This window comes from Accipiter gentilis, chromosome 10 (genome assembly GCF_929443795.1).
Source record: "Accipiter gentilis chromosome 10, bAccGen1.1, whole genome shotgun sequence".
Lineage (NCBI taxonomy): Eukaryota > Metazoa > Chordata > Aves > Accipitriformes > Accipitridae > Astur > Astur gentilis.
Window position 1 is genome coordinate 8302491 of NC_064889.1, and position 12862 is coordinate 8315352.

Sequence of the window (12862 nt, forward strand, 5' to 3'; positions counted from 1 at the left end):
CAGTGAATACTAATAACCAGTCATGAAAAATCTAGATCAAATACCTTTTTAAAGTTATAAAGACTATAAAGAACTTCAGCTGTGTGTAACAGCTTAGGAAAAATAAGCTTCAAGGCTGCTACAAACAGCCGATACGTGTTATTAGAATTCTGCTGCTTCTAACCTATGTATGATTTCCAAACAAAGTTCTCAAAAAGCAGAGGAAGGAGAAGTGATGTGAAGTTGTGAAAACCTTCACAGAGTAAAAATTTTGCAAAATGTAGTTTGCCAAACATATAAATGAAAGAAATATGCACATCTAGACTCAACTGCTTCCCTTAAAGATTTCATTTTAAAGAGTCTTCGGTAGGCAGCAAAAGAACGGCAAACTAGGTCAGCACAAACACATTCCCTCAGAGTTACCTCTCTTGCTCCCCTCTCTGCTGTGTGTGTCTCAGTATCTCTAGAACCATCTCTGCTCCTTTATTACAATCTTTGCTAAGCCCAATTACATCTCAGTAATGTTCAACGCCTGTCCCTCAACTCATGTAGGGCTAAGAACTTGGAAATTAGTGAAAATAATTCCCAGAATGCTACTTCTCCAGAAAAGATGATGGATGTATTTAGGACATGTTACAAATGAAGGCAGAGCATCTGTTCTACCAGGTGTCCCAGCAGTCAGCTAGAACAGTAGCTATGGCTGCCTACAGTAATCTCTCTCTTAAACACTACTCAAAGAGCATATGGGGCACAATATTGAAAACTTGCAGAGCGTGATCCAGAAGAGAAAGGGCTGTTCTTCTTGTCTTTGGCACAGTAGAAAGGATTCAGAAATTCCTACTTACTGTCTGCACAGCAGCTTCATAGCACGTATATCCTAGCAGAGTAAATTTCATAAAATAAATGCAGACTTCTAGATTAAAGATTCACTTTTCCTGGACAGGATGCTGAGGCTAGATTTCTAAAGGTAAAAGACATTCAATTATTGACCTATGTATGAGGTCTCTGAAATTCACAGAAACAGAATAATGATGCAAAAAGTGTAATAGCACCAACAGTAGAACCACAATAGAACTATCATCTTCCTAAATAAAACCAGTTATTTTCAGCATTTTGTCTACTTTTGAGCTAGTCGCATGATTCTTCCTCTAGATTCCTTAGAAAGCCCAGTGAACACATCTGTAACAGCGCGATCTATGACATCTTACAAAGCCTTTAATCTTTACTTTCAAATGGCTTCTCCGGGTTTTCCCTTTGAACCTCTCTGAACAGCTTACCTCCTTTTGTAAAATGTGCACTTTTCAAACAGTTTAGACAGTTCTACATTCCTGCTATTATTTAATCTACTAAATCAAACATTTTTTTTCCACTAACAAGCAGATATTTATGAAGATACACTGTTCAGCTAATGTCTCCTCTCCCCTACTTGTCTAAAAGGAGAGTCATAGAAGATACTTATCCACAACAGTCACAAGCTTCCCTTTTAATTTATCATCTTGTCACGTGCCTCATCTTTCATTTCTTTGTCCTTTAAAACTTTTCACTGTACACTCCAACTTGCCACTATAGAGTCACACTCTGACTGCCTCTGACATGCACCAATACTGTCAATGTCGGGGTCACCTTCAGGAAACACAACCTGCTGTATTGCAAGCATGACAGCTCAGTTAATTGTTTCCTAAATAGACACCAGCTACCATTCAACTTCTTAGTTCAGCTTCTCAGTATAACAGTAATAGAGAGGTGGATACATCTACTCAAGAGATCGTTTTCTGAGCAGTGCAGAAAGGCCGGTACAATTTAGAAAAGCTAAAAATAATTTCACTCTTTCGCTTTGCCCATTTCCATTCTTCTTAAAAATTTTCAAATCTAGAAAATGCGCATGGAACTAAAGCCTTCACACATAAGTCAACCCTCATTGGAATGTTTCATATAATTTCCAGCAGCACCAGTTACTGCATAAATCACATGCCACTCATTCATTCCATGCTCCATCAGCCTTGTGGTACTACACCTACCTTCTGTAGAAGACGAACATGATACAGGGTCACTAGTTGATCGGACTATATTTGAAATTCGGTATTTTGTAATATGATGCTGCCGGACAGCACTCTCATGGCCACTCATGTGTGATGAAGTATTTGCGGGCCCAAAACAGGGAGAGGTCTGGGAAGGGACAGGAGGCTGGCTAAAGTCCACACAGCAGATTTTCTTTTGCTTCAAAGGTGGCACGGCATTGCTTTCTTGAGCAGAACTCTGCAGTCCTCTTTCTGAGGGGCTGAAATTCTCTGAGGAACAGTCCAAGGACCTGCCATGGGCACGGTGCTTTTCCTGTCCTTGAGACCTGTCTGTAGAGGTTCGGCTGTGGGAACTGTCATCCTCATCAGGAAAACCCTCTGAGTGAGTTCGGTGGAACCTGCAGCGGGTGCTGTAATCCAGAGTGCTGGAGCTCTGGTCCGTAGCCCCTTTGGGGGTTGTACAGTAGGGAGAAAGATCTGCAGAATGGAGAGATCCTTGAACTTCCAGCGAACAAAGATCTTCAGAGGAGTAGCTACAGTCTGGGATATCAACAGCTTCAGAGACCATCAAAGAGGTGCTCTCAACAGAAACTGCAAAACAAGAGGTTCAGAGAGAAATAAAGACTTCTTGCCCCTCTCCCATTCCCCCCACCTGGCCCTGTTTTCCATATACTGATTTAAATTTAGTAATTGGCAAGTACATCAATAATTACTCAAAAGCTTTCAGATGACATAATGCCAAAGCAAAAACAACTGAAGGCATTTACTTGTTTCTAGTGTCCTTCAGCAAAGACAATTTGTGCTGTCCTCGAGTATTTTCTTCAACTAATAAGCATACTTGAGCACTGATACCAAAGTATTATCTGTAACTACATTTGGACAGGAACAGCTCTTTCACTACTGATTTCTCTGGTAAACAGTAAGAGATTGCCCATGGTAGAAAAAGTATAACTTTACACAAATGCTGATAAAACATGGCTCTCATCACTTTTAAATCTATCACTACTGTCAATATTAGCTTTGCACCTAACACTTCTAATCAGTCATAATTTCCCTGAAGCATATATCTAAGTTCTTTATAAATAAGAATTCACCATCATATAATATCTCTGGCACACACAATATGTGACACAGATACTTCAGATACAAGCTTGAGATTGTGATAATTTCCTCTGTCATGTCTACAAATATATGTTATGGATGAAAATGGCCTCTTGTATGAAAATAAGTATTTGACTCTGAATTATTCCCAAAGTCATGACAAAAATAAAGAAAATAAAACTAGATAATCCAGGCTCCAGGCTCCAGTAATACAGACAACACTCTTCCCATATCAGTCTGGAATTCCTTGAACTTCTACATCTAAAATAAAAAATATTTACAAAATACAAATCACTTAATTCTATTCAGTTCAGGAACCTCTGATGCCCTTTTTTGCATAACAGCTGTTGCTAAGCATATTGATGAAACAAATGTATTTTGACTGTTTTGTTCAGGAATAGAAAAATAGGATCTTTTAGTGAATTAGAGAATGTTTGTTAAGTGCCCCCATCTTTTGGGGTCTAGGAAGCAGAAAGCTTCCTACAGTACAAGGAAATTAACTATCAAAATGAAAATCAAATATTCATGAGGGTGGATTTTAAGAAGGACATTTTCTTTCTACATAAAATGAATCACAAAAACTATTTTCTTTTGGGGCTTCCAGAAAATAAATTTGTAACACTTAGAAAGCAAACATAACATTGCCAAAAAGGATGTAATAACCAATAATGGAAATACATCTAAATATCTACTTTATGCTAAAAATGCATAATATGCCCTGTTTGTTATGTATTAGGTGCAAAGCTGCAGTGGTTTATTGGATCATTTATATTTGTGATGAGTCCCCAGATATTTTTTACCTAGTTAGATGATTCTTTGCAACATATTCCCTTAACTCAAGTTTTGAAATATCTATGAAGTTTGTATGGATAAATGAGAGCATCCAGTTTGTGCCTGTTTACAGAGCACAGATCTTCACTGTCCAAACTCTCTCTGCTTTGATTTGATTTAATTGATTAAACTAGAGTGTGTGGCTGGTTGTACTATTTGCTACTGGGACTCAAGGGCCTTAAACTGTATTTACAGCTTCTTACTATTTTACTCTTCCACTAGTGTGTTTTTTCTGGTACTACAGACAGCTGGAGGAGGGGCTTGAAGCAGATGAGAATGCATGAATAAAATGTGCCTAGTTCCCTTTCATGTGCACAAAGCACAACATGTAATGTCAAAACCCTGGCTTGAGAGCTGGTCCACTGCTTCCCAACAGTCAAAACTCTAGCACTGGACTTAAAATTTAGACTTTCGTATGTGCAAACTTTAGGAACTAGCTCTGTAGGGACAGCCCTTGGTAACAGCAGCACTTAAAAACTCAGTTGCCACGCTCCATTGCAGTTGTCAAACACCTGGATTTTAAAAGCAAACTTAATATTTAGCAGTAGTTAAAGGTGACCACTGGTGGCTCTGGAAACTGAAATCCTTCTTCATGGAACAGGTACTTTGTGTGTGTAGGAACAGATGCTCCTCACTAATCTGTTAAGACTGCCAGTCCCATTCTGGATGCTAGGCAACAGAGGACTGTTTCTATTTCTTGGATCACTCTGCCACCACCTCTTTGCCCCTAAGTGTACTAACTGAGAACACCTGCCAGTCTATTCATTAATACGACATGAATATCATGTGCAAAAAGTATTTAATGGAAGTTTTCCTAGAATAATTATTTCATGCAGACTGCTCAACATCGCATGATCCATTGAGGCCGTAATGTTTAAAAAGCCCTCCGTATCATCAGACATGGTAAGGAGGCCTATTCTGGGAACTTTTAAACTTTAAACAAACATGCTCTGTGCTGCTATTCATCTACTTGCATTCACAACATCTACGCTTCAGGCAGCAAACTTCCTATTCAGGCTTCTGGAAGCCATGCAGGAAACTACTAGATAGAGAAGGCATGTGGACTATCAGGAAGGCACCCGTGGTTGCTGACAATGAGAAACAAACTGCCGGTTATATACATGACTCTTCAAAAAGAAATGTCTGTTGCCATATCTGCCTCAAAGGGCTTTGCTGAGCAAAACTGTCCTCTGTATTTCCAGCCACATCAGTTTATGACTGTGAAAAAGTTCTTCTTGCTGTGAACAATCTGAAAGCAAATCCTTTCTCCATTGGGAAGGGCAGAAGAGAAGTCCACTCAAAAATCCTACTATATCTTTCTCAAGTAAACAAACACAATACCGTGATCACCTTGTGTGCTGAAGTCCAGGGTTCTGTTCCTCTCACCCAAGCTTGATTCGGATACTTGCTGATCAGTACCAGTGACCTAAATGAAAATTATAATGAAACGGCACATTAATCTGCAATTTACCAAAACAAAGTTTAGCACTGATGATCTTAAGAACGTACCTGACAACGTGAAATAAATACCACACAAGCTACTATTTAGACTGAAAGCTATTTAAAGATACAGTATTTTACAATGTCTTTGGGTCAGGAACAAACGCAAGGCAAAGGAACATGCTTAAAGCAACTTTTCATTTTTCCAGAATCTACAAGCTAAATTCCTCTTGAGTTCACAGGCAGCTGGGGCTGCAGGCCCACATTACAAAGCTTAATGTCTGCAATGCTTAAAACTAATGGTTTTATTACAAGCAATCAAAAAAAGATTGTAGAAAAAGACTGTAGAAAAAAACTACAGTCTGCATTTTTCCATGTTATGCTTTTTTCCCACCACATTTTATCACCGTAAAATAGGATAGAGAACAACAGAAACCATAAAACCAAGCACAAGTGCAGTATTTTCCTTTGGTTATTTGCTGAGATGTTAACACCTAATGTATTTTTAAACCTTATCACATCATTGCCACCCAAGGTGGCTGATGCAGGGTGCTCTCCAGCCTATCAGAGATTGCTGAAGGGAGATAATACTATCACCTTTTTTCTGAAAGGATGGATCTAAGTGGGTAACTTCCCTTCACTTCTGAGAATCATGTGAACAAAATACAGAATCAGTCTTGCTAGAAAGACTTGATCCATAAACACCTAAAATTTAGGTAATTTTCTTTCTACTGATTTTAATAGACTTTGGATTGGACCTTGTTGCCAATCTCATTAGATTTTTAGCAGTTCTTTGGGATCATGATTATTAAAAAAATTATTCCAATAAATAGCTGGTAACAATAAATGAGAAAAATATAAGAGGAAAAGTCGAAGGGAATGAGATTGATACCATCTTTAGCAGAAAGCATTATATCTGCTTCTGTCTGTAGGACCACAATTAACTAGTAAAAGCTTATTACAGCTGGTGACAGAGTCTAGAAATAACCATCAGTCACCTCTGTGAAAACCTTTTTGTCAAGAGCTTAATTTGTATCTGGCCTTCTAAAATATTGAATGTGACACTGTTACTCTGAAGCTATTAAGGAAAGAGCTTCCAGTGCATAAGCCAGTGTAGATTAATGCACACATATATATGCATAACTTGCTGTGCTCACTAATTTAAGTCTAAGGCTTAGCAAATACAACTCGAAACAAAGAACAGTACCAGAAATACTTTAATCCAGCAATAATAGATGGATAGAGGACTGGGAAGGAAAAGTGAAATCACTTGTATTTTTAAACAACTTGCTTGGAAATTTCTTAAAGGGTCTTTATTGAAGCAGAATATCTCATCTGTGGTAAAAAAAATTAGTGGTGTCACTTTAAGTTGCAGACCATTCCTGGAAACTAACTGTGGAACTGCTGGGAACTAACTGGAAAAGTAAGAAGTGTTCTCAAATGCTCTTTATTGCTGGAGAAAATTCAATCGACTAACTGCATTTTGGAAGAAATAATATAATGTTTTAAGGGTGTTTGTTTCTTTTTAAAAATCTAGAGGTTCTTTTTAAATCTGAGTGGTTTCATAGATTCTTAATCATTGACAGGAAAATATCTGCTGAATAATTTTGCTGAAATGTTTATTGACCTTCTACATTCTCCCAGTCACCTGGCAGCTGTAGTGACATTGTCTAGTACCTATACAAGGGCCTAGTACCTATGAGTTACATGCAAGGCTGAGGTTTTGGCAAACCTGTACTAATGAAAAAGAACCATCTGTAGCTTTGATCGAGTAAATTTAAAATAACAAGAACATTATTACACAGCATACAAAGCAAATTTAAGGCTTCTGAAAAAAAGCTAGCTTAGCAATTCTTGAAATAAAAATATTGCGTCTCTCTCAAAAAACCTACGCTATTTTATAGGCAGAAGAAAGACATACATTGTATTACAATACCTTATTTTCCTATTACAACAAACACTTCTAGATTACAACAGTTCAATCTTCATGTCTGTTTTTTATTTATTCTCTGCTTAGTTTGCCAAAGGGAACAATTACAGCATTGACAGAATTTTTTGACCTGGTAATAAGACAGCTAAGCTCATTTGACACAAGCCACAGAGCAGCTATCAGTACTCTGCTTTGACATCTTGTTGGAACAGACCCTGTATTCCAACACAGGCAGTAGACAAACCATTTTACCTTGCTGTTAGGTGTTAATACTGAGAGTTCTTCAGCTCACCTAGGGTAAGGAGTCATGCCTTACTCAGGGAAACTACAAAGAGGAACTGTTCTCAGCACTCTCCTCCATGCAATGAGATTTGGATCAGTCTTTCACATCCTTTGGAATTTAGACAGACACAAAAGCTCAGCCATCACATACCACATTCCTTCTCAGGCTCTGCCTCAATCTCAGAGGCTCCTAGAGAGGCTGGAAACCCTGCAGCAACATACCTAAAGACATGAGGCTGCATAAACAAGATAACATGCTTAGAGGTGACTCCTTACTAGGTGAATCAAAGGACACAGCCTCTCAGCTTAACTTCTGGATGCTTGCTTATATACTGCAGACCATATTGTATTATAGTTTTCTCTAATTACACCTGCTGGAAATGAAAAAAACCAAAACAACAAACCTCACAACCAAACCCCAACAATATGACAAATAGATGGGACAAATTTACACACAGAGAAATTGCTTCTTGAGACCAAATGGAAGACTGTGAACATTCCCCTCTATATAAAATCCCCCACATACAAAAAAGCACTCCTCATCTTTAAGGTTTATCTCTTAAGGGCCTCATTGATAACTAGCATCTATAATAGTGGGAAAATGAGAGATTTCAAGATTTCAGGCATGCAGAAGAAATCAGGGATATAATTTGAATTTTGGTTTCTTCTACTTTTTTCAGTATTTAGCCATATTTTGCAAAACATAAGCCATTTAAAGTTATCTGATCAATGTGTTAATATTTCCTTTTCCTTCCCTTGTTCCTTCTCCATTCACAAGAATAATTGCTCAATGTATCTCATATGCATTTGGAATTGATTAACCTTCTTGCCTGGGGGAAGGAGAACCATGGTTTTAATTGTAGGAGGTAAAACTGACAATTTTTATTAGTCAAGTCAGAGTTTTGGTTCACATAGGGATGGCACATGGTTTCATACAGGTTCCTGCACAGCCTAGGGTAACAAAACCTTATTGACTTGCACATCCTCAGACGTAAAGCTGGTAAATACAGTCACTAAGCTATCAATAGGAAAAGGAAAAGAAAACCCATGCTTTTAACAAGCCTGCACAGCCTACAGGTTAGTAAACCTTATAAACAGTCACTGGTATAATTCATGCAGAAACCTGATTTGTTTGTTCACGTCTTTTCTACATCCTAATCAATACTTTGCATGGAAAACAGCATGAAAAACACTTTTTTTCATAGTCATAAAATGGGAATTCCTAATCAGAACAGATGACAACAGCGATTTTTACTTAGATGCAACCACTAAATTAGCACTGAGATTTGTTGTCCATGAAATGCATGAAATATTGAGTCTAATTTGATTCAATTTAATAAAATTGTAAGGATCTCAATCCATTTAAAAACAAACAAAACCTATTGCTTGATGCTCAGTAAGAGGTTTTACAATTATGGCATTATTACATAATGGTTCCCAGAAGCACTTCTGTAGCTAAAGCTCTGCCATGATTTCCATTGCAAAGTCTGCCTTTGAGGGATTTATAAATCTAGTTATTTCCGTTCATACTGTACTGCAGCTTGGTGCATATTATATGGGAGCATTTGCATCATGTAAGAACTCAGGACTCCATTTTGTTCCTTTTGTAGACCTAAAACTGTCTTAAAACTTTGTCTCCATTCTTCCACTGACTGCAAAAAAAAATACATTAGGGCTTCTGTTGTCAAGAAAAGTATATGGCTGCAAAGTCACTGTGTTGGCTTTAGTTAGCATTGCCAATGTACTTCACTTCTGATACTCAGCACCTGTTGTTATTTTGCTCCTATAAGCTCTCTGAACCAGAAACGACCTGGCATGTATAAACTCACTCCTGGTAAGAAAGTGTGTAATTATCACCATTTAGAAATTAAAAATTACCACTCATTTTCACTTGCAATTAGAACAGACACTTCTGGAACCCAGGCAACCAGAGATGAATAGGCAAGGCACTGACACTGATCCCAGATGCCAAAACCTAATAATCAATACATCTACTTATTAGAGCTCATGCTCTTCTTGCAAGAGCATGACTTTGCTGCTTTAAATTACGTTGTGTTAAAATATATTTTTGTTATATGCTGGTGCTATTGTGCTGCTGGATGTTGATGCTCAAGCAAAGTGTAATCCCAACTACAAGAGTGCTCAAAGTGATTTTTGTGCTTAAGTATAAATAGACACTTTTCTAAACCTTACTTAGTACCACATACGAATTCTTATCACAGATATGATCCTCCTCTTTCCCCCAAAACCATGTATAATTCATACTGCTTTTGCCAATTCTTTTTTTTAATCACTCAAAAATATCAACTCCTCCAGGGCTTACAGGTTCCTCTGAGTTACTGTAAAGCAAAAAGGATGGAACTTGAATTAAAAATAGTTTAGAAAGGAGATGGCCTTGGAAACTCCAATTTTTCTGTTCAGAAAAGAATTTCACTCACAAGCAGTTTATAGTGATTCATTTTATTATAGCCAAATAAATCAAAGGTAGTAGAATGTTTGGCCTGCTTATTGTGGCAGGTGTGGAGGGTATGACACAAGGCAAAGGACTAGAAGAGTTGTCAGAAGCTGCTTTGTCAGTCACAGAAGCTGCAGTCAGGCATATCTTGGCAGTTTTTTAATTGCATTTTTGTTGGGGACTGTGCATCCCAATGTTCTTTTTTTCTCAGACACTTGCTTATTAATTATCTTAATAATCTTCTTGTGTATAATAGTAAAAAATTATGTAAGTTTTATATAAGTATTTTATAGTTTTTCGGTTTCAGTTGTGGTTTCCCCTAGCAAACTTTACAATGTTGTATTTTGAGGAAAAGCAAAGTACTCTCCTCTGTAATGTGCATGCAGTTTGGCAACCTGAACACATATATTTCCACAGTGTGCTATTAACAACTGATAAGCAGTATCTAGAATGTTTGACTCCTTGAGTTTTTGCTGGGGCCTGCAAGAAATTACAGTTTCTAAAAGCCATTTTTAGTGTTTTCCTATTTGTGACAGCTGATTCAATTATCACAAATCACTTCAAGCAAAACTTTGCTCAGCTTAGCTTTGGCTGTACATGCAGATACATTATAATTTTAGTTTCAGTCGAGTTGACACTGTGTAGTAAAAAATAAGGCAAAAAGCGTAATGTAAATATTTGTCTGAAGTATACTGGATCCTTTCTCAAAGTTCAGAATACAGGTGTTACGCACTCTCAGGAGTATCTGTTTCTGCCATGTAACAGAAGAAGCTATTAAAAGCTGTAACAGCCAAAAGTATAAGCAATAGATAAAGAACTACTCATTGCTATTTCATAGGAAGAACACATCCCTAGCCTTTCATCATTCAAATCTTTGCTCCGTTTGGTTTCTTATCAGCTAATGTAACAGTGAAGCAGGAATCGGCTTCTAGCACTTGGGCACCTGATAGGAGCCTCCTTATGGAGGCTGTATCTTACAGCTACTAAAGCATAAATTTGGCACTGCGTTCAAGGCATCCCGTCAAGACTAGCGCATACCATTACAAGAAACTATACTATTACCAGATGATCCCAGTACTTTTCCAGAACATGATCTGAAATCAGACATAAGTGGAGGACTGCAAATGGGTATTTTTAACTTTGTTAATCTGAGGTTATTTACAGCGATTTTTGTTAGGAATTTCCAAGTACAGGTTCTACCTACACACAGTTTAAAATGGGAATTTGTAATTATCTTGGCTCAGATCACACGTAGAGCAAAACCGAATGTCCCATGAGCTCTATGCTATATACACACACACACAAACCTACAGAAGTTACTGCATTACACGTCACAAGACACACAGTTATCTTTTTTCTTACTAAACCTACACTGTTGTACTGAGCTCCAACTAAAAGTAGTATATTAAAGTGAGGCAAATCCACAATCATCAGTAGTTAGAATAAAAAATATTTTACAACTGTAGGGGTTTTTTAAGAAAATAAACCTGCTTCCTAATCAAGATTTCTTGTTACTTATAGAAATTAAGAAGTGTAGTCTCATTTTAAAACATCATTATCCTTTACAATTAAGGAAAAACACTGTGCTTCAGTGACTCCAATCCATTCTTCTAGGATTTTGTTACTGACACTCCGGTATCATACAACTTTTTTTAATGGATGATACCAGTTGAAATACTACTACTTGCATAAGCATTTGCCCAAACATGCACAAAAACATAATGAGAATACAAATTAAGTAAAATTTGTTCGTTAAACCCTTTTAAAGAGAATAGTCTGAAAAATCTTTAAAGAATATAAATATTTTCTAATGGTTGTTCCCCCAAAGTACAATTAACTCCTAAATTATTTTAGATCATTACATTTATCTAAAATTGTTTCGCATCATGAAAATGTAAAGACTATGTAAAGAATTTCCTTTGCTTTTCCTTACCTGACTGGCAGGCATCTCTCCAATCACTGCCTCATAAGGAGGGGGCAGCTCAGTTGGATACAGCATTCCTGGGCTGTTAATGGTTACTTCATATAAAGCACTGAATGGGGAATGAGGAAAGTCCAAATGGAGACCTCTGTTTAAAAATACAAACAAGCAAACTTAACTATTAAAAATGGCATTGGATTTATTTGGTAAACTATTACCTAACACCACAGCGATGTAGAGCATTCTCTGAATTCAAAGCCAAGATGCTACAAAGAATTATACTGAAGAAATTTCCTAGACAAACCAAAATGAAGCCCTCATTCACAGGGCAGCTTCAAAAATTGTATTTCCTTTTGGATGCCAGCTATCTCTACCAGCCTGTTTTGCAGTCATTGACATCCTTCACTACTCCACACTAATAAACATTAACTGAAAATATTTCCTTAGAACTATAAATCTCATATTCAACTTCAAGTGCATAATGTTAACAACTATGAAAGGATTACCTATAGGCTGATCTCTGCTTTAAGTTCAGATATTGTTATCCTTGTCTTATCTAAGTTCAATCAGTTCTCTATTACAGCAGTACTTTAACATGAATATTTCCAGGTGCATCCTAAAAAATTTGTAAAAAATTTATGTAATCTCTCAAGAAAAGAAGCACTTTGAAAGAACTTCTTAGTCTGTAGCTCAGAACTATGCAATGACTGAAACTACAGGGAAGAAGAATCACCTCTGCGCCTCTATTACTGGTGTGCAGGTATATTCTGGCGGGTAGTAGGGTGGAGGCGGTATTGGTGGTATGAACTCATCAAAATCCAAGGTTTGATGCAGGATAGTTCCATGTGGAGTCATGCAGTCAGGATTGGTAGAATGTGGTCTCTGTGGCAGAAACTGAAAATGAA

At 37.3% G+C, this 12862-nt stretch overlaps 1 protein-coding gene across 5 annotated transcripts in view; it reads right to left on the reverse strand.

The window, feature by feature from the left end:
• The window catches only part of ENTREP2 (endosomal transmembrane epsin interactor 2), a 179865-nt gene that overhangs the window by 16641 nt on the left and 150362 nt on the right, over window positions 1-12862 (reverse strand). For all 5 annotated transcript variants that reach the window (XR_007507562.1, XR_007507563.1, XR_007507561.1 and 2 more), the window contains 4 exons: window positions 12691-12851; window positions 11970-12105; window positions 5280-5355; window positions 1998-2588 (listed from right to left, as the gene is read on the reverse strand). Coding sequence is in view for 1 of the 5 variants with exons in the window: in XM_049813334.1 (XP_049669291.1) it covers window positions 1998-2588; window positions 5280-5355; window positions 11970-12105; window positions 12691-12851 (964 nt within the window). In the remaining 4 variants the exon portion in view is untranslated. The remainder of the gene's footprint in view (window positions 1-1997; window positions 2589-5279; window positions 5356-11969; window positions 12106-12690; window positions 12852-12862) is intronic.